The following is a 19,905-nucleotide window of genomic DNA, read 5'->3' as shown; positions in this document are numbered from 1 at the left end:
AAAATTCGTAATAATAATTTATATCTATAACTTAACAATTAGAATTATATTATAATTAAAATTCTTAAATTGAGTTATTGGTGAATAAATCATCACTAGTTTTGTTGATTTATTTTTTATTGACTATATTTGAAGATCATCATTTTGATTATTATCCATAATATTTTTTTTTTGTAATTCTTATACTTGTAATATTTAACTTGTAATATTTAATATTTAATATTGTAATTATTTCTATTTAAATTTATGAGAAGTAGAAAATTTAAAATTAAAAAATATATAAAAACTAAAATATCTAATTAAACTTCAGATCAAGTTTCTCTCATGATATAAAGAGTTATGTGAATGATGAGCTCTAAGAAGAGGTTCTTCAACCCCTCCAAACTGGAATCGTTTTCGACTAAAATCTCTATTCTTTGTATATGTTGATGTATTGTCCAAGACTAACACCAAATTATGGGAAATGATTTGAGAAATTTTTCTTTGAAAATTTTTGACAAATAATTATTTTTGATAAAAAAAACCTAAGAGTTTATTATTTTAAATTTATAATCTTTATTAAAAAAATAAAAAATTATTCCTTTTAATAACTTTATCAGGATATAAAATTATTAAATAAAATAATTTTTATTTTTTACGAAAAATTACAAAAATAAAATAATAAAATTTTAATTATTTATTAAAGTTTGTTAAACGAAACTTTATCAAAATATATTTTTTAATTATTTAAATAGAAAGTAAGTTGTCCAATATGCAGAGACAAAAATGCCCTCAATTCTATTTGTGCATTGCTTGGTAGGGGGAGGTGATTGTTGTGGTTGATTTGCTCGTAGTCGTGATTTGGTACTGCACTCCATTTTTTTCTTTCTACACCCTATAAAATCTGCAATTTCCAAAACATCACTCGTTACAAGTACAATAAAAACTTTACATTTTTATTTTTCAATTTTTCAATACTGATTTTGGATTTTAAAATTACTTTTCAGAGCATTCAATCCAAATATATTTAAAATTATATATTTCAAAAATATTTTCAGAACTAAAAACATTTTTCGGACTATTCAATTTAAAAAATATTTTTATATTTGAAAAGTATTTTTGAACAAATTTTGTATTTTATAGAAGAAGAAGAAAAAGAAGAAGAAAAATATTTTTATATTTGAAAAGTATTTTTGAACAAATTCTGTATTTTATAGAAGAAGAAGAAAAATATTTTTATATTTGAAAATTATTTTTGAACAAATTGAATTCTTGTCTGCATTACTTGTAATCCACGCAAACATGAGATAGGACGAGGAGAACTAGCCGGCATAATTTTTTGTACATGTAATTTGATACATGATTAACCGGTCGGCATAACTTTTTGCACATGTAATTTGATACATGATTTTTGCATATTTTTTTAAGTTCCACATGTAATTGTTCATTTCAAACTAACACTTCATTTATGATGCTGCATATGTGTGAGATTGACAGTTAAATTTTGAGCACAAATTCATGTATGCAATATTTATTTACTAAATAAAATAAAAACATTTAATTACTCAAACCAACCCGCAAGACTAACCAATGTTTTGAACTCACAGAACAAACTTAAACAGGTTATATCAGCCCACATTATCATTTCACACTTGAACACTCTTAAGTATTTAACAAAACCCGAAGTTATGGTTAACCTTCACGATTTTTTTTTATGTTCCGACACCCTGATACCTCGATTATTATATATGTAATTATTATTATATGAAAAGCTAGAGTTATTTCTTTTAATAAGATATTTTTAGAGAACACTAATCATAATCGGACGTAATTTTTTGTGTAATAAAGTTTGCGTCTAACACTTATACAAAAGACATAAATTTTGAGAAATTAATTACATAAATATTATTACGTATTTTATGATTTTTATATATTAAACATGGAGTGAGATAATAAACATATATCATATTAATCTGTATCTGTAGAATCATGTCTATCTCCCACACTAGTTATCTCAAATGTTATGATGCATACATGACACAAAGTTTTACGGATTAACGTGCATAAAAGTAACAAACCTATCTATCTTTAAAACATGCAATTAAATAGTTCGTGGTACTTATAGTTTTGATTCAAGTGTTAGCATTGTAAGAAGAAGACCATAAAGAAGTTGTGAACTAAAAATTTATAGAAAATTGAGGGGGAATATCTGCAATCGCAATCTATATGTACGGGGAATATTCAACGGCGCCATAACAGTGTTGGAAATTGGTGAAACGATTTCACACCGTAACGACGCAACGCAACCAAACAGCGAACGCGAAAGCGCGGAAGGGAACGCAGATGCCGTGGGTTTCTTAGTCAAACATTTGTTTGGTACATGAAATGTGAGAGATGATTTATTTTATAAGCTGATTTTAAATATAAGTCAGAAATTGAAATAGGATAGTGGAGGCGTGTGCGTGTCCGATTTGTTTGAACAGATTAGGTTGATTTGACGAAACAAAATAAAGGATCTCATTGTCACGAGAGTTGACTTGAAGACTATAAGGATGGAGCATAGGCTCTTTCCCTTTTACTCTGGATTTTTTGGTATTGTGAGCATTAAAAATAAAATATATTGATGTTGGTATTTTATTTTTTTTAATATATTTAAAATTATATAAAATTTTCAGTAGAAAAAATATCAGAAAATCCAAATTTCCCTTTCCCACGTTAAACAGAGACTGAGTCCATGTGACTTAATTTGTCAAGACCGTAACAATTAATAAATAATCTTTGCATTCCATGGTCCATTACTTTTGCTTTTGCTGCACACATACATGTCCATTCCATCCCATAGGTTCAGCCAAAGCTAATTTCAATTATTGGACCCAAAAGAGCGAAGACCAGGAGGCAGCACCAAGGTCTGGTCTTCACCGATCGAAGGAGCCACAAAATTGTTCTTTCGGCACCGTTTCAATGGGAAACTGCTGGGGTTCTCAGCCTCACAGCGAGGTAACCCCAACAACCACCGGTAACCTTAGTACAGGTTTGTTCTTTACCTTTTCCTCTGAGTTCCTTTTGTTTCCCACATGTTTTCGTTTCATTTATGTTTTTCCCTTCGCTAATTCATCGCATCGCTGTTTAGCCACGCCGGCGACATCTCAGACCATCAGCGGCAGCTATACTACTACCACAACCACAACTACTACTACTTCTGGAAGTGGGAACAGCTCCGTAAATAGCAAGTTCTCAGTGTCAAGCGATGATCAACCTTATCCAACTGGACAGATCTTACCCACCTCTAATTTGAGGATTTTCTCCTTTGCCGACTTGAAAGCTGCAACTAGGAATTTCAGGGCTGATACGGTTCTTGGAGAGGGAGGTTTTGGAAAAGTCTTCAAGGGTTGGCTTGAAGAGAAGGGCGCGTCAAAGGGTGGAAGCGGAACAGTCATTGCCGTCAAAAAACTCAACTCTGAAAGCTTACAAGGAATTGAAGAGTGGCGGGTAATTCTTCATGTGATGTGGATAACTGTACCAAACGCCTTTTACTTTTCTCCTCCTGCTTTCTCTGACATATCATTTATCTTATGTAATTTCTATGAAATTTTATGCATCTTCTGCTTGCCCCAAAAGATTTTAAGCAAACACATGCTCTGTATTTGGAACTAGAATAAAAAAAAATGTTAAGGCTAATTAAACAATAACTGAATCATTCCATGCAATTTTCCTTCCCTTTTATGATAAAGGCTAATTGTAGCAGAATCAGCACACTGTTTCTTACTTATTTGACAATTACCTGCTTTACGAAACAAAAGTCTAAGATCTCAAATTCGTATAGGTGCATTAATCTCTTGTTCTGTTACTTGTTTCATCAAACTATTTAATCATTGACTAATGGTTTATTCATTTGGTGCAGTCCGAAGTAAACTTTCTTGGTCGTCTTTCCCATCCTAATCTTGTTAAACTGTTGGGATACTGTTTGGAGGAGACGGAACTTCTTCTGGTGTATGAGTTCATGCAAAAAGGAAGTTTGGAAAATCATCTATTTGGAAGTGAGTGCTTAATTAGATACCACTGTCTTGGCAAGTATATTTTATCAGTTCAAGTATGAAATAAAATGGAAAAATAAATGCATATTTTACAGCTAAAAGCTACATTATTTTAATTGTAGGAGGTTCTGCCGTTCAACCACTTCCTTGGGACATCAGGCTTAAGATAGCAATTGGAGCAGCTCGTGGTCTTGCATTCTTGCATACATCCGAGAAAGTAATTTACAGAGATTTCAAAGCCTCAAATATCTTGCTTGATGGGGTGAGCTTCGCAACACCCTGACAAATCTTAGCAAAATAAGCTTATATAATTGAAAATTAATTATTCCGTAAGTTAAATTTACCACATGCATAAATCAACTCGTAGAAGCTCTCTTCTAGCTTCTTTAAACGTTTACTTTTTAACTTGTACATCAACTGATTTTAGCTTGTGTAGAAGTTTATTTAATTTTTTTTTCTTGTTTTTCTTTCTTACAATTATTTACCAGAGAAGTGTATTTAAGAAAGTATTTACCAGAGAAGTGTATTTAAGAAAGTATTTACCAGAGAAGTATATTTAAGAAAGTATTTACTGAGATCTTGGTCTAAACACACGCATATATTTACTGCTCCCATGTTACCACATATTGACACAATCAATGCTTTTCACCTTTTTTTCTTCAGAAATCGTTTTAGTTCGGTATGTACCATTGGGTGCACAACTTAATTAGTTTCTGTCATGCTACAGTCTTATAACGCGAAGATATCTGATTTTGGCTTGGCAAAGTTGGGTCCTTCAGCTAGTCAATCTCACGTGACAACAAGGGTGATGGGCACATACGGTTATGCAGCTCCTGAATATGTAGCCACAGGTAATATAACTCTGTTCTAATATTAGTGCATATTAAGTAAAACTTCATTTTTTCTCTTTCCAAAACTCTTTGTGTAGTCTGATGTTATTGATGCAACCGTATTGGGCTAAAAATTTAAATTGATTCTTGAAATTGTTGTTTATGATACAGGGCATCTATATGTGAAAAGTGATGTATACGGGTTTGGAGTTGTTTTGGTGGAAATACTAACAGGGCTACGAGCACTTGATTCGAACCGTCCAAGTGGGCAACATAATCTAACAGAGTGGGTGAAACCATACCTGCATGACAGAAGAAAGTTGAAGGGCATTATGGATTCTCGATTGGAAGGAAAGTTTCCATCGAAAGCTGCATTCCGTATAGCTCAGCTTTCTTTGAAATGTCTTGCATCTGAACCCAAACAACGGCCATCAATGAAGGAGGTTTTGGAGAGTTTGGAGCGAATTCAAGCTGCCAATGAAAAGCCTGTGGAGCCTAAATTACGATCTAATCATACTCGTCAAGCCCACCAGGCTGTGCACCATCGTTCTCCACTTAAAGACGGTAGTTACTAGTTTCTCTTGAGAAAACTAATCCCTTTGGTTGTGTTGTTTTGTCTCCATTCAAGAGTTTGCCACTTGTTCATTTTTAATGTATTTCTTGGCTCAGAGATTTGTACGGGTAAACCAAACATATATTAGTACTGTAAAGTGTAAATCATCGTTTGTGTTCTGTTTAAACAGATGGCAAGGTCCATGACAACAGTATCAGAATAGTGGCTGCATTAAAATTGACTAGTCTTTCTTGATTCCAATGTCTATCATTGTTTAAACAGATGACTAGTCTTTTCTAGTTGAAGAAGTAATGCATATAGTAGTTTTCTAGTTGAAAAAATGTAAATTTTTAAGAGATACTGTTAGAAGGTTTTTAAAAGTTAATGTTTTATACATTATTAGTGTACAAAATTTAAACTATTAACTAATTAAAAATAATTATGAATCTGGTAGAGCAATTATTGTAAAACAAACTTTTATTCATAATGATCTAAGATTATATTTTTTAATTGCGTCAGCTATGCACAACATTTTTATTCAATAAGGTTTGGTATGGTTGATTTAATTAATATGTATTAATTAACAAAACTTGTGACGGAAGGAAACCACGAGTTAGTAACAAATATAAATCTTTACATTTATTATTAACCCTTTATTTTCTTTTCTTGTATCAAATTTATGGTTTCAATTCAACTATTGCAAAATCAATAGTATTAATTGAAATTTTTTGAAGGATAGTATTAGTTGGCAATTAATTGTCTTGAAAGTTACTACAACTTGACTGTTATCTGGTATCTGTTCTCTCTCTCTATATATATATCTCATTTACGGTGTTATCAGTCATGCCTTACAGCTTCTCTCCTTTTCTTCTCTTTCTCTATATTCATATATGTATCAGAGTCATTTTTTTTTTGGCATCATGACCTACCTCTTCCTCATCTTTTTTACCGCTGGTAATGGCAATTCTACACCCACTCAAGATCGTTCTTCTTTTCTCCCACACATACCTTCAATATTTCTTTTCTCTTCCGATGATCACACTGACACTATTCTTGATGGGCTCAGCGAAAATTATGATAGTTTCATCATTGCTGTTACTTCCAGAATCGATCATTGTTGAAGAGATAGAAGCTTTGCTTTTAGCCCAAGAAGAATGTTTTCAGAAACATCGTTTTCAAGAACAACAAATTGTTCAAGCCAATGTTCTATCTACTGCATCCAACTCCTAAAGAAACTTCCAACGTTCTTATTCACCAAAGAGAGGAGGCAGAACCCGCACCAACAAGAATAATCTAATTGACACTTACTTTCTTTAAGTACACTTAACTATTATACTTAACCATGTCGAATTTATAATTTTTGCGTTTGTCTGTAACCATCCACGTAAAACTTCAACATTTTATTTTGGTTTGTTATGATTTGCTTATGTTTTCGTCTCAAGGTACGAGTCATAGTTTTTTTTTTTTTTTTTTCTCGTATTTGAATACTGTTTCGATTGCAACTAAAAGAATAATTACAAGAAATTCATTATTTAATTCAAAGAAGTAACAAATTTTAGAAAGATTCAAGAAATAATATCTTGATTATATTCTAACATGCCTATATATCTTCAAGAAATTCTTTTTATATTGAAGTCAGAACATACCACAGAAATGTCACCCAAGTTTTAGATAAAGGGAGGAAATAAACTGAGAAACAAGAAAAGTAAGGAGAAAATAATATTAATACACTGTGTTTAGTGATGCATTGAAACACTGAGTTTTGGATTTTAGATAACTTTTATATAATTAATCTTATGTTAAAAATTCTTCTTTATGTTTTTGTTTTCCACAGCATAAAAAATTGCTTTTGGATTTATAATCAATTGTAAATAAAATGAAACAAATTTAACTTTTAAACTTTTTTATATTGAGTTTAGCGATAATTTACTTTTATATAAAAAAATATTTAAATATATGATTCGAAATTTATTGTATAATTCTGTAATAAATAAAATAAATTAAAATACGTTAAAAAAGAAGTTGTAAAGAAAGAATACAAGACGATTTTTGTTGAGAAAGATATTGGTGGAAAAAAAGGGCCCACATAGAATAACTGGCCTTGTAGGTTCCGTTTAGAGGAAGAGGCAAGAAAGAAGACATTAAGAAACGAAGGCACGCAGGACTCGTGTCCCGCGCGTGAGTATTACTGAGTAGTGGGAGGATCATCGAGTGATATTCTTCTGCGTTACCTTTCTTTGCAATCTCCACTGAACGACAATGGATATCATCTTCTCCGTTGCTTTTCTGTTACAGGCAAGAATTTATTTCTCTCTATTTCATCGATCGCTTCGTTGACTTGAACTTTGACCACGCTGCCATAACTACGTAGGTATTCTTGCTATCTTCGCCTTCGCTCTCTGCAGCGTCACAGCATGAAACGTATAGGTATGACTAAATATACTTTTGGAGATGATCTTCACATTTTCCAAACCAGTAATTTGTAATAATCATTTAATTTCTCTTAGGGCTAAACATTCTGAAGAATACTGCGCAATGTATGATATATGCGGTCAACGCAGTGATGGGAAGGCTCTCAACTGTCCCTATGGTTCTCCTTCAGTCAAGGTAATTCGTTCATCTGTTATTTACTTCTTGATGATGCCCATGCCCCACCACCTTCACCATTCTTTGATTTAACCGCTTTCTGCTGCTTTGGTTTCTAACTCCAGCCTGACGACCTGCTGTCTGCCAAAATTCAAAGTTTGTGTCCCACTATTACGGGAAATGTTTGCTGTACGGCGGATCAGTTTGACACACTAAGAGTCCAAGTTCAACAGGCAAGTTATCTTTCTCTGCTATCGCAGCCTCTGGTTTTATGTGTGTAACTCGTTTTCTTGGTTAAATGTGAAATACAAGAGATGCATGTGCTTAGTGATTTTGGCTGTGGCCGGTTACGTTAGCTTGCTCTTGGCTAAATATGAGGTTGTGATATCGCCTGTTCGTGTCGGAAACTGCTCTTTCCGCTTATGATAAATTGCTTCTTTTATTTATTTAGTCCAGCTTATCTTAAAATCTTATCTAATATGCAGGGATAATATAGAGGAGACGAGGGAGGATGTGCACAGTTTATGTCTAATTACTTTATTAATATTCTCTTACTACTCTCATTAATCATCTCGCTGACGTGATATATTCACCAAGCAACCCTTATCTGAATTTTGTTTGTGTTTATAATGCAGTAACATAAATGTATTGTATATTGCAGGCGGTACCAATTTTAGTGGGCTGTCCATCATGCTTGAGGAATTTCCTAAATCTTTTTTGTGAACTTTCTTGCTCTCCTAATCAGAGTTTATTCATCAATGTGACTTCTATTTTAGAGGTCAGGCTTTCCTTTTCCGAACTTGTTTTGCAGTAACACTGTTTTCTTGATATTTTATATTTTCGGATGGCACTTTTTTGGTTACGAGAATGTTTTATAAATAACTAGTATGTTAACTTGTGCACTTTCGTGGTTGTGCTGGTCTTTAGGTATGTACAAAAAGGTGTATGATTTTTGAATACCGCAATAATTTGCCATTGTATTGCTGGTGTGATTTTCCTTCTTTTTACTAACCCAAAACTTTCTTGTTTGCATAAGGTACAACGTTGTTATATTTTTATCTTTTAATTGGGAACAAATGGTTTGGGCACAAGAAATAAGACCATAGGAGACATTAGTGAGGAGAGTGGATTGCATGGTTTTATAATGGGGAGAAGGGAGGCTAAAGACATTGGAGGAAGTCATTTAGAGGAAGGGATCTAGTGGTCAATGATATCAATGAAGATTTGGTCTTTAATCAAACTGAATAGCATTGTGTGATCCATTTAGCGGATCTCACCTAATGGGCTAAGACTTTTGCTATTTATTTTTTAAAGAAGAGAGAAACAAATATTTCATGAACATGCTTTAGTAATAATACCACCCAACCAAATTATTTTATTTGCATACAAGAATCTAAAGCCCAAGATTCTGTTGGTATCGCGCAGCGGAATGTTTAAGCGTTTGGACAAAAACCAAGAGGGGGGTGAATTTAGTCCTAGAATTAAGCCAGTGACTTCTTTAAAATGTTCTAAATTAGAAATCCTAGAATCCAGTCTTCTAATTATGCCAGTGACTTCTTCATGTCGGTGAGTGGAGAGGAGAAAGAATTCTTCAAGTCTTTGGTTTAGGTTTAAAATGTGATCCTCTAAAGAAGAGGATGAGCCACCAACACCACTGGATGCTCCAATATTTGTGTCAACAGGGGGAATAGGAGCAGTGGGAGGATTTTCTTCTTCTTCATGGTCTGAGGGAGGCATATCATCCTTGTGAATGTAAGTATTCCCAAAAGGAATAAATTTCATCTGCTTCAAGGAGTTTTCCGCAATTTTGTTTGCCTCAGTGGTGTTATGAGATTGTTCATCAGAGACATTTACACCTTTGTACTCACAAATACGAGAGATTAGCAAGGAATACGGGAGTGGATATTAAGGCAATCTCTTGGCTTTGAGCATTGTGTCAAGAATGATCCTTGGCCAATGGATAGGAATGTGATTGAACATAGAATAGATGATTATGAGATCTGCTTCACTGCACTGTGCGTGATTTGTACCACGTGGACATAAAATCCAGACAATAAGATAGTGAAGTAGCCGCTCATCAACTTTGAGAGGTCCTGCTAGCAATTGTCGGCCTATTTCTTGATCCGGTCTTCGCATAAAGGATCTATAGGCGAATATTCTGTTGAATCGTTCAATGCCAGTAGTGAGGATTGAAGATGTGCCATCATGAATGGGAAATTGAGCAACATTTTCCCAAATATCATCATCCAGAATGATGTCGAAGCCTTTCACTTTTGTAAAACCCACTCCATCTCTGAATTTGTAGTTGAAGTAGAAGGCTCGTACCAAATCGGGATAGTAGGTGCCTTGCATCTCTGTGAAGAATTTGACCCCTTGTTCAGCAAGAAAAGCAGGAATTGTGAAACGTCGATTGACAAACCATTGAGATTTGATGAATTTCGGAGTGAGATGGGGCTTGTCTTTCCACAATGTGATGAATTCAGATCTTCTATCTTCATCTGAAATCCAACCTTCAATGGAGGCAGTCCTAGGTGCAGTTGAGGGTTGAGGAGCACGAGATGCAGTTCTTCTGCGGGTAGGAATCTTCCTACGAGAAGGTTCAGCCATTGTTGAAGTGAAGGAGAAGGAAGCTTTGAGATTTTTTTTTTTTGAGAAAATGAGAGTTTCTTTGAAGATGAGAAAAGAGTGTACCAGCGACCAAAATGGCTGATATTTATAGAGGAATGTCTCCAACGACCATATACATGTATTTTAATGCAAATCTAGCCGTTACAACGGCTAGTTTTTGAAATTATTTGGTCCAACGACATGTAATAATCGATTATCAAATATCAGCCATTTTGGTCGCTAGTACACTCTTTTCTCACCTTCAAAGAAACTCATTTTCTCAAAAAAAAAAAAAAACTCTCAAAGTTTCCTTCTCCTTCACTTCAACAATGGCTGAACCTTCTTGTAGGAAGATTCCTACCCGCAGAAGAACTGCATCTCGTGCTCCTCAACCCTCAACTGCACCTAGGACTGCCTCCATTGAAGGTTGGATTTCAAATGAAGATAGAAGATCTGAATTCATCATATTGTGGAAAGACATGCCCCTTATCACTCCGAAATTCATCAAATCTCAATGGTTTGTCAATTGATGTTTCACAATTCCTGCTTTTCTTGCTGAACAAGGGGTCAAATTCTTCACAGAGATGCAAGGCACCTACTATCCCGATTTGGTACGAGCCTTCTACTTCAACTACAAATTCAGAGATGGAGTGGGTTTACAAAAGTGAAAGGCTTCGACATCATTCTGGATGATGATATTTGGGAAAATGTTGCTCAATTTCTCGTTCATGATGGCACATCTTCAATCCTCACTGCTGGCATTGAACGATTCAACAGAATATTCGCCTATAGATCCTTTATGCGAAGACCAGATCAAGAAATAGGCCGACAATTGCTAGCAGGACCTCTCAAAGTTGATGAGCGTCTACTTCACTATCTTATTGTCTGGATTTTATGTCCACGTGGTACAAATCACGAATAGTGCAGTGAAGCAGATCTCATGATCATCTATGTTATGCTCAATCACATTCCTATCCATTGGCCAAACATCATTCTTGACACAATGCTCAAAGCCAAGAGATTGCCTCAATATCCACTCTCGTATTCCTTGCTAATCTCTCGTATTTGTGAGTACAAAGGTGTAAATGTCTCTGATGAACAATCTCATAACACCACTGAGGCAAACAAAATTGCGGAAAACTCCTTGAAGCAGATGAAATTTATTCCTTTTGCATTTTGCCTTTAACCACTTCAGTTTTGAAGGCAATGTTCTTCTTTCTTCCAATATCTTCTTCTTCATTTAGTGTACCCAGTTCAAGTTCATGCACTCTCAGCTTTTCAAATAGGGCCGCCATCGTCATTGTTGCAAGATTTTGTGACTCCGTGATGGTTGTCACCTTCGGCTGCCAAGTCCTGTTCAAGGATTTAAGATTTTTTATATTTAATTCACCAGTGTCAAAAGTTTTACCTAGACCTCTGAGATGATTGACGATGTGTGTGAATCGTTTCTGCACATCGTAGATAGTTTCTCCTTGTTGCATCCGAAACATTTCGTATTCTTGGATCAAGGAGTTCTTGCGTGCCCTTTTCACATCGTCTGTTCCTTCATGGGTCACACGCAATATTTCCCACATATCTTGTGCACTGGTGCAGACTGAGATCCTGTAAAACTCATCTAGGGTTAAAGTAGATAAAATTATATTTCTAGCTTTTACATCATACTGGGCTCGTCTATTTTCGTCTGTTGTCCATTGCGAGAATGACTTTGGTTCCTGCACATCATTTACAATATCAACAGGAACAAATGGATCATTTAACACAACATCCCAAATACCTCTATCAACAGATTCTAGAAAAATTTGCATCCTAACTTTCCAGAAAGGATAATTTTCACCAGTAAATAAAGGAGGTCTGTTGATAGATGCACTCTCAGCAAAAGTTTGATTTTGTCCCACCATTTTTGAAAAAATTTGAATAACTATCAAAGCAAGCTCTGATACCAATTGTTGGTATCGCGCAGCGGAATGTTTAAGCGTTTGGACAAAAACCAAGAGGGGGGTGAATTGGTTTTAAGTAATAAAATTAATACTTTAAAATTTTTCCAAAATTTATCGATTAAATCAAATATTAATTTCTTTAAACACAATAACAGATGAAATAAAGAGATAGAGAAGAAGATTGAACACAAGTATTTATACTGGTTCGGATCAAAAAACCCTACGTCCAGTTATTAATCTCTCAAAAACGAGATTTAACTAAATCACTAACAAATAACAGATTTACAATCAGATAGTAAAAAGAGTAAGGAAAGAAAACACCTCTCTTGAACACACAAGAGATGAACACCTTTCTCTGAATCACACAGAAAACCTTGACCTTAGCTTTCCTAGTAACAGCAGCAGCACTCAATCTCCTAGAACACCTCTCAGAAAAAGTTATCGCTCTACCCACACTAAGTTTTTCAAAGCTTCTTTTGAGAACACTCAGAGAACTTTCTTTGCAGTCACAACACTGGCACTCTAGTTTCTCAAAAAGGTAAGTGAGAAGTAACTATGATGTTCCTTAAATAGAGGTTCCAGAAATTAGGTCAAAAACTGAACAGTCGCGTCCAACTGACCAGGATAATGATAATCGATTATTGCAGTGTGTTTTCTGAAAAACAAATTTTTGAACAGATAATCGATTATCAGAGGTGATAATCGATTATTCCAGTGTTTTCCTGAAAAAATTAACTCAGCTCAGGATAATCGATTATCCTAAGTGATAATCGATTATCACTTTGATTTTTCGAGAAATACCAGAATTTGCTTTTTGCATATTGATTCTAACTATTCTAATTATACTTTACAAAATAGTTTTAAACATAACAACGCATGTTCTTCATATTGACTTCCAGATGGCTTTCAAGCTTCTTTTATCATCATCAAAATCTTGCTTCAGCATTTAGACTTGTATTTGCTTTTGCCAACAGATTCCTTACATACAATTTCAGAAACAATAAAATAGGAATTGAGATTCTCACCAATCATTGTTAGAGAGCAAGTACTAGAAGATGGGTTACTGATAAAATCCGTGAGTTTTAGAGGTTCAATTTCAACACCTAGTGCACACATTCCTTTTTCAATTGAAGAGGGTACCTTTTAGTTCTGCCAAATGAATTAGAACTTTCTCCTTTCCAAGTGACTTGAAGCAAGTCTCATTGGTCTAACCAAATTTCTTACAATGAGAGCAACAACATTCCTCCTTCCCTTTTGAGTTGAGTGTTGTATTCCCAGGGTTTGAGATCTCAGTTTGGAAGCCTTTTCAAAGAACATGACAGCTCTTGTAGTGGAGGTCATTCATCATGACAATTCGATGAGAAACCTCACCTTGGAAAATATAGAAGACTTCAAGAAGGGAGGGAAGTGGGAAGTCTTTCCTTGCCAAGAATTTGTGCTCTAACAGGGTCATTCAGGATTTGGGGTTACTATATCTTCTTTTAACCTGACAAAATATTTTCTTTTGACTCAACATTTTGTTATATTATATAGTAATAGATTTTTTTTGTGGTTTAGTCTTGTAATTACACTAAACTATAAATTGATATCGACCATCCTGTGTTCATTTCAGGTTAATGGTAATATGACTGTGGATGGCATTGATTTCTATGTAACTGAAACTTTTGGCGAAGGTCTATATGAGTCATGTAAGGATGTAAAGTTTGGGACAATGAATACAAGGGCCATAGATTTTGTTGGAGCTGGAGCTAGCAATTTTGAAGGTGATCCATTAAAATATAGGGAGATTTATTTTAGGGAATTTATGAACTCTGTTATGAAGTGGTATTACCGTCCTAATTAGAACAACTCCCCCATCTTGTATTCGTATGTTAATTGTGAATGTGTCTTTAATTTGGGAATGGATCTTTAGTTTTGCACATCAATAAATGGGAAAATTGGAAATCGAAGTTATGTTAGCAAAGGATCATCCTATCTAGTTGTGGACATATTTTTGCCATGTCTGTTGTACTGAGTTAGACTGCCGTTATACAGGTTTAGCCATGAAAAAGATACACAAAAGATCATCCTATGTAGATGTAGACATATTTTTGCCATGTCTGTAGTACCATGGTAGACTGGAGTTATACAGGTTTAGCCAACACACAAAACATCCTCCCATGTAGATGTGGACATTTTTTTCTTATTCATATTTTGGCACTTTGTTGCTGCTTCTGATATTTTTGTTTTTTTGTTACCATTGAATATTTCCTTTTCCCTTTATCTCAATTTGGGAATGTATTATACTTGCTCTTCTTCTGCTAATGTGTATTGTGTCTGATTATCATTGCCAGAGTGGTTTGAATTTCTTGGTCAGAAAGTTCCTCCTGGATTTCCTGGTTCTCCTTATTCTATACTTTTTAAGACAGCCACTTTTGATCCATCTCCAATGAAACCTATGAATGCATCTGTATATTCATGTAATGACACTTCACTGGGTTGCTCTTGTGGTGATTGTCCTTCTTCATCTGTTTGCGCGGATCCTGAACCTTCTCCACCCAGCAAAGATCCCTGCACCATTAGAATTGGGTCTTTAAAGGTTGAAACAGTAGATGCATAACCTTTTCTATGATTAATTTTCACTTGCTTTATGACTGAATAAGTTCTGCCTTTTCTTTCTCTCCAAATTATTGCCTCACTGATCTTGTGCAACATTTAGTTGTCTACTGAAAAGCTGTCGTTTATCTTTGATGCATGTTGTGAAATTGGTTTTTGTATAATGATACCTACAGGTCAGGTGTGTGGATTTTTCATTGGCCATCTTGTACATTGTATTGGTTTTTGTGTTGTTTGGGTGGGCATTACTGCAGAGGAGAAGAGGAAGGGGGAGACCTGAATCTAGCGTGGAACCGTTGTTGAATGACAGGGTTGATGAAGGGAGTAGTTTTTCTCACCTCCCAAAGGATGGAAATCATCACGCAGAGGTATGTGCAAAAGCTTGTTTGGTATTGGCCCATCCATTTTGGAATTCGAAATGAAGATTTTAATTGTTGTTATTATTATTGCGGAAACCAACTGTTGTAAAAGCTATTTGTTAATTGAAGTGAAAAGAATGATTTTTATACTTTAACAGTCTAGATATCAATTCATGCAAGAGCATACTGGGTTTACATTGAAACATAGATAATGAGGAATTCTTGTGCAAGAATTAAACCCTCAACTTCTTTAATGGTAATAGAATCTTGAGGAAGATCTCCAAGAATAGAATCAAAGTGTTCTTTAGAAGAGATTGAATATCTTCAATTTAACAAAGAGAGTCACCAAGACTCTTGATATGAGAAAGAAAAATGAAAACTGTGTGGTTATCCAAAGAGTTTTGTAAAGAATTGTTTTTGATAACAATCACACCAATTCTACATGTGAAGAGTTAAATCATTTATTGCACTTCTATAATGAGCAGTTTTACTCATTACTCATTGTGATATTGTTGATTTTGTCTTTGCAAATAAAAGGAGCAACAGATAGATCCTCAAGGGCAGAATGTGGTGCAATTTTCTTTTGTTCAAGGATGCCTATCTAGCTTTTACAGGTCAGTGGTTCTGGTAGTTCTTGTTAGGTTTATAATCACATAAACTTTGTTTTGTTTTGCATCCAGGACATATGGAAGATGGGCTGCTAAAAAACCCACAATTGTGCTTTGTTCCTCTTTGGCAATTGTTGTTTTGCTTTGTTTGGGTCTGCTTCGTTTTGAGGTGGAGACCCGGCCTGAGAAGGTACCATATTTACAGCTGTAGCATACAGTCTACAATTTTGGATTTGTTTCTGTAACTTCCATATGCACAAATTGTTTATCTATTTCCTGCCTGACAAATAATATTTTGGTTTGATATTTTCTAATCTCCCCCTATACATGTTTGGATGACCTGTTGGAACACATTGTTAAATGTTAAGGTTTATGACCTGAAACCATATTTTGGGTTCTAATAGGCAGATAGTCCAGCAATTTGCATAGGTATAAAATTCGGAGAGTCTAAACTAGGAGTAATATAAGGGAAATTGGAGGGGATGACTTGGTGGCAGAGAGAGAAATGAAAGATGGGTAGGTAGTTATTAAATAGGTAATTTTGGAGGAAATTAAGTAGCTTTCTGTAGGACATTGTCAGTAGCAGTAGAATCATCTTTCTGCTGTAATTCATCTGTATCATAAATAACCGTCTTTCTTCTAATTGTTGCATTCTTGCCATTAGATTCCGGTGTGTTGGTTTCTGGTTTGTTTTGTTAAGCACATTTGCATAACAGCTTAAGCCAATTAAAATTGTTTTACTCTGCAAACCTTTACTGATAAATAATGTGATGGAAAATATTTTTGTAAAGGATTATAGTACAACAAAAAAGTGGTCTAAACAAAAAAAAAAAAACCATCCAGAGGTTGATGTGATGTAAACAACCTTTCTTTCTGCCTGCACTTTATGGATAACATAGCAGTCAATATCTGGGCTTTAATTCCTGAATTTTTAAGAATTTGTGATATTTCATTGAAATTTTGTGCTTGTTTTTTTGTTCTTTTAATTGATGAAGGACATTTATTTTCTGAACGTGTTACTTGCTCTCACTGCCTCTTTAAGAATAGGTTTTCTTTAGTCCTTCCTCCTCAGCATACTTCAAAATATTTTATAGTGCTTAATCTAGAGTCACTATATAAAGGTAAGAAGTTTTAAAAAGTGGTGCTACGGATAAGTTTCAGATGAATATATATGCTCGTGAAACTTATTTTCTTCTTGAACTTGAAGAGTATTGGCCTTGCTTTCTTCTTTGTGCTGCAGTTATGGGTTGGTCCTGGGAGTAAGGCAGCTGAAGAGAAAGACTTTTTTGATAGTCATCTTGCTCCATTCTATCGAATTGAACAGGTTTCGGTTTGCTTATAATTTGTTTTACTTTTTCTTTTTGGTCTTGTAATTCGGTGCATGCAATCTAGTTACCAAAATTAAGCTGCCTCTTATTGTGAATGTATTATCTAGCGTGTCTGCTCATTTGTAAGAGTGGTTGCGGGTTCAATTGGATAAGTTTTGAACTTTTGAAGAGATAAAATATCCAATCCAAACCAATTGCTTTGGTTTTTGTAGTTCATCATGTATTTGGTGTAGTTTAAATTTAAATCCAATCCAATTCCATTTAAAGCTGTTTGAATTTGATTTGTTTTCTGTTTTAGTCTTAGTTTTATGTTAGTTTCAAGAAAATATCAAATAAATGATAAGATATATAGTGTACGTAAACAATAATTTATAATTTATAACATTAATAAAGGGGATTTCCTTTTTAACTACTCTTTTGGTGTCTACAATTTTTTCTAATTTCACCCTTTAAGTAAGTAATTGTTTTTTTAAATATGAAATCAACCATAGTTTCCTCTTCACTTTTTTATTACATTTCTTTCTTATTTCCAACGATTATTCTATCTGTAGTAAATCATATTTTAAAATGTGTACATTTCAGCTCATATTAGCAACAATCCCAGAATCCAAGCATGACAAGCCTCCAAGTATCATAACAGAAGAAAATATTGAATTGCTTTTTCAAATACAGGAAAAGGTGTTTAAATTTCAGTTCTTTTCACTTACTAGAATTTAAATGTAGCCACTTTATTTTCGGTGGGACATTTTTATTAAAGAAATACGTTGATTGTTTCAATATTCCAACAGGTTGATGGAATTCTAGCAAATTATTCTGGTTCGTTGGTATCTCTGAGTGACATTTGCTTGAAGCCTTTAGGCGAAGATTGTGCCACTCAAAGTATTTTGCAGGTCTAACCCACTTCTTTCCAAACTATTTCTGTAGTACTTTTTATTGTGTATTGCAAATAATTAATTATTTGGCTTCTATTATCTGTAAGTTGTACAACCAACTGGCTTTTCCTATTCAGTTCTATTGCAATTTACTATTTTTTTGTGTGGCTTACCTAGGATTCTTAATTTGATTTCCCTATTTGTCATTATTTTTATTCCATTAGTATTTTCAAATGGACCCTGACAATTATGACGACTATGGAGGTGTTGAACATGCTGAGTACTGTTTTCAGGTAAACTTCTATAATCTGATTATGAGTTGCCCTTGTTATTCAGAAGATTTTAATTTAAAGCAGTTTACTTTATGAGCAGATAAGAATTTTAAAGCAAAAGGATTAATGTTTTAAGAGGCACTAAATTCCAATAAGTATACTAATTCAAGTTAAAGTATTTGTGTAGGTATGGATGGATTACTGCTTTTTCATTTTTTTTTTCTTTGTAGTGTAGCCTTTTACGTCAAATGTATTCAATTGAACGTGTAATGCTGCCTTGGTTCTTCTATACATAATTACTTCTTGTAGGTTATACGAAATAAGACTTGAAAGTGTTGTTGTGATTTGTCTCTGTATCTGATATATGTGGGCTCTAATTATATGATTGTCATCCTCAGCATTACACTTCTACAGAAACATGCTTTAGTGCATTTAAGGCTCCTCTTGAGCCAACTGTGGCCTTGGGAGGGTTTTCCGGGAACAATTATTCTGAGGTAAGAATCTTGGATTTTGTATAGATGCCTTTTTATCCAATACTTTCTGCTATGATGATTATCCTATTCCAGGCTTCTGCATTTGTTATCACGTACCCTGTGAATAATGCAATTATGAAAGTTGGAGATGAGAATGGGAAGGCAATAGCTTGGGAAAAAGCTTTCATCCAATTAGCTAAGGTATGACTACTAAAATATATTCATTGCAGTTATTAATTCTTGTGTATAGCTTATATGCACAGAATCCTCAGCATAGCATGACTATCTATCATGACAGGGAAATGACCCTATTCACCTCATCATTCTTCCCACAAAAAACTTGAGAAATGTTTTTCAGATTTATTTCCAAGTGTCTAGATCTTTCTCCTAACACCAAACTTCTGTCAACACATGTTTGCTGGGATATTTATAGAGAATTTTTTGGACCCTAATCTACATCTCTTTTGAGCAAGCCTTTAATATGATAAAATGTTTCCTCAATGACTTTTTAGCTTAAGCAAGTAATTTGCCTAATTTAAGTGAGCTAAAAGCATAAGCAAGCAATTGGCCTTGCTTAAGTGAGTTGCTAGATTGAAGGAGTAGTTGGCCTAACTTAAGCAGCCTTCTTTTAGCAAGTCTATGTTTTTCCTTGCTTAAAGGAATAGTAAGCCTAGCTTAGGCAAAATTCTTTAATTTATTACTTGGCTCTAAGGAAACACTCACAAAACACATCAGAATGCTCAATTATTTATTTTCCTAAATAAATTATTAAAAACTTAATTTATTTAGCTTTTTAGGAAAATAAGGTCTAAAAGCATAGAATATGTGTTCAATAGTGGATGTTCATAACTTGATGTCAACTTTCACCTTTC

The 19,905-nt window shown here is 34.2% G+C and overlaps 2 protein-coding genes across 2 annotated transcripts in view; both read left to right on the top strand.

Moving 5' to 3' along the window:
• Positions 1-2,712: 2,712 nt before the first annotated feature.
• Positions 2,713-5,695, top strand: LOC114194495 (probable serine/threonine-protein kinase PIX13). Its single transcript, XM_028084757.1, has 6 exons — positions 2,713-3,010; positions 3,110-3,468; positions 3,881-4,016; positions 4,136-4,275; positions 4,741-4,864; positions 5,015-5,695. Exons 1-6 carry the CDS (start codon positions 2,767-2,769, stop codon positions 5,416-5,418), a joined length of 1,407 nt encoding a protein of 468 aa, XP_027940558.1. The 5' UTR covers positions 2,713-2,766; the 3' UTR covers positions 5,419-5,695.
• Positions 5,696-7,506: 1,811 nt separating this feature from the next.
• LOC114195318 (NPC intracellular cholesterol transporter 1) overlaps positions 7,507-19,905 on the top strand; it is a 29,047-nt gene continuing 16,648 nt past the window's right edge. The window contains exons 1-16 of the mRNA XM_028085738.1: positions 7,507-7,691; positions 7,768-7,823; positions 7,904-8,003; positions 8,108-8,215; positions 8,644-8,760; positions 14,139-14,289; positions 14,860-15,104; positions 15,298-15,489; positions 16,018-16,094; positions 16,161-16,278; positions 17,329-17,412; positions 17,999-18,094; positions 18,205-18,306; positions 18,513-18,581; positions 18,959-19,054; positions 19,127-19,234. Of these exons, the coding sequence (XP_027941539.1) occupies positions 7,656-7,691; positions 7,768-7,823; positions 7,904-8,003; positions 8,108-8,215; positions 8,644-8,760; positions 14,139-14,289; positions 14,860-15,104; positions 15,298-15,489; positions 16,018-16,094; positions 16,161-16,278; positions 17,329-17,412; positions 17,999-18,094; positions 18,205-18,306; positions 18,513-18,581; positions 18,959-19,054; positions 19,127-19,234 (1,755 nt within the window). The 5' untranslated portion in view covers positions 7,507-7,655. The remainder of the gene's footprint in view (positions 7,692-7,767; positions 7,824-7,903; positions 8,004-8,107; positions 8,216-8,643; positions 8,761-14,138; positions 14,290-14,859; positions 15,105-15,297; positions 15,490-16,017; positions 16,095-16,160; positions 16,279-17,328; positions 17,413-17,998; positions 18,095-18,204; positions 18,307-18,512; positions 18,582-18,958; positions 19,055-19,126; positions 19,235-19,905) is intronic.

Source organism: Vigna unguiculata, chromosome 8 (assembly GCF_004118075.2).
Source record: "Vigna unguiculata cultivar IT97K-499-35 chromosome 8, ASM411807v1, whole genome shotgun sequence".
In the NCBI taxonomy this organism is placed as follows: Eukaryota; Viridiplantae; Streptophyta; class Magnoliopsida; order Fabales; family Fabaceae; genus Vigna; species Vigna unguiculata.
Note: the sequence above shows the minus strand (reverse complement) of the source record. Positions and strands in the feature narration are given on the sequence as shown.

Coding starts and splice junctions, on each gene's coding strand:
- LOC114194495 (XM_028084757.1), top strand. CDS start 2,767: ATGGTCCATTACTTTTGCTTTTGCTGCACACATACATGTCCATTCCAT. Junction 3,011..3,109: donor CACCGGTAACCTTAGTACAG/GTTTGTTCTTTA, acceptor ATCGCTGTTTAG/CCACGCCGGCGACATCTCAG. Junction 4,017..4,135: donor GGAAAATCATCTATTTGGAA/GTGAGTGCTTAA, acceptor TTTTAATTGTAG/GAGGTTCTGCCGTTCAACCA.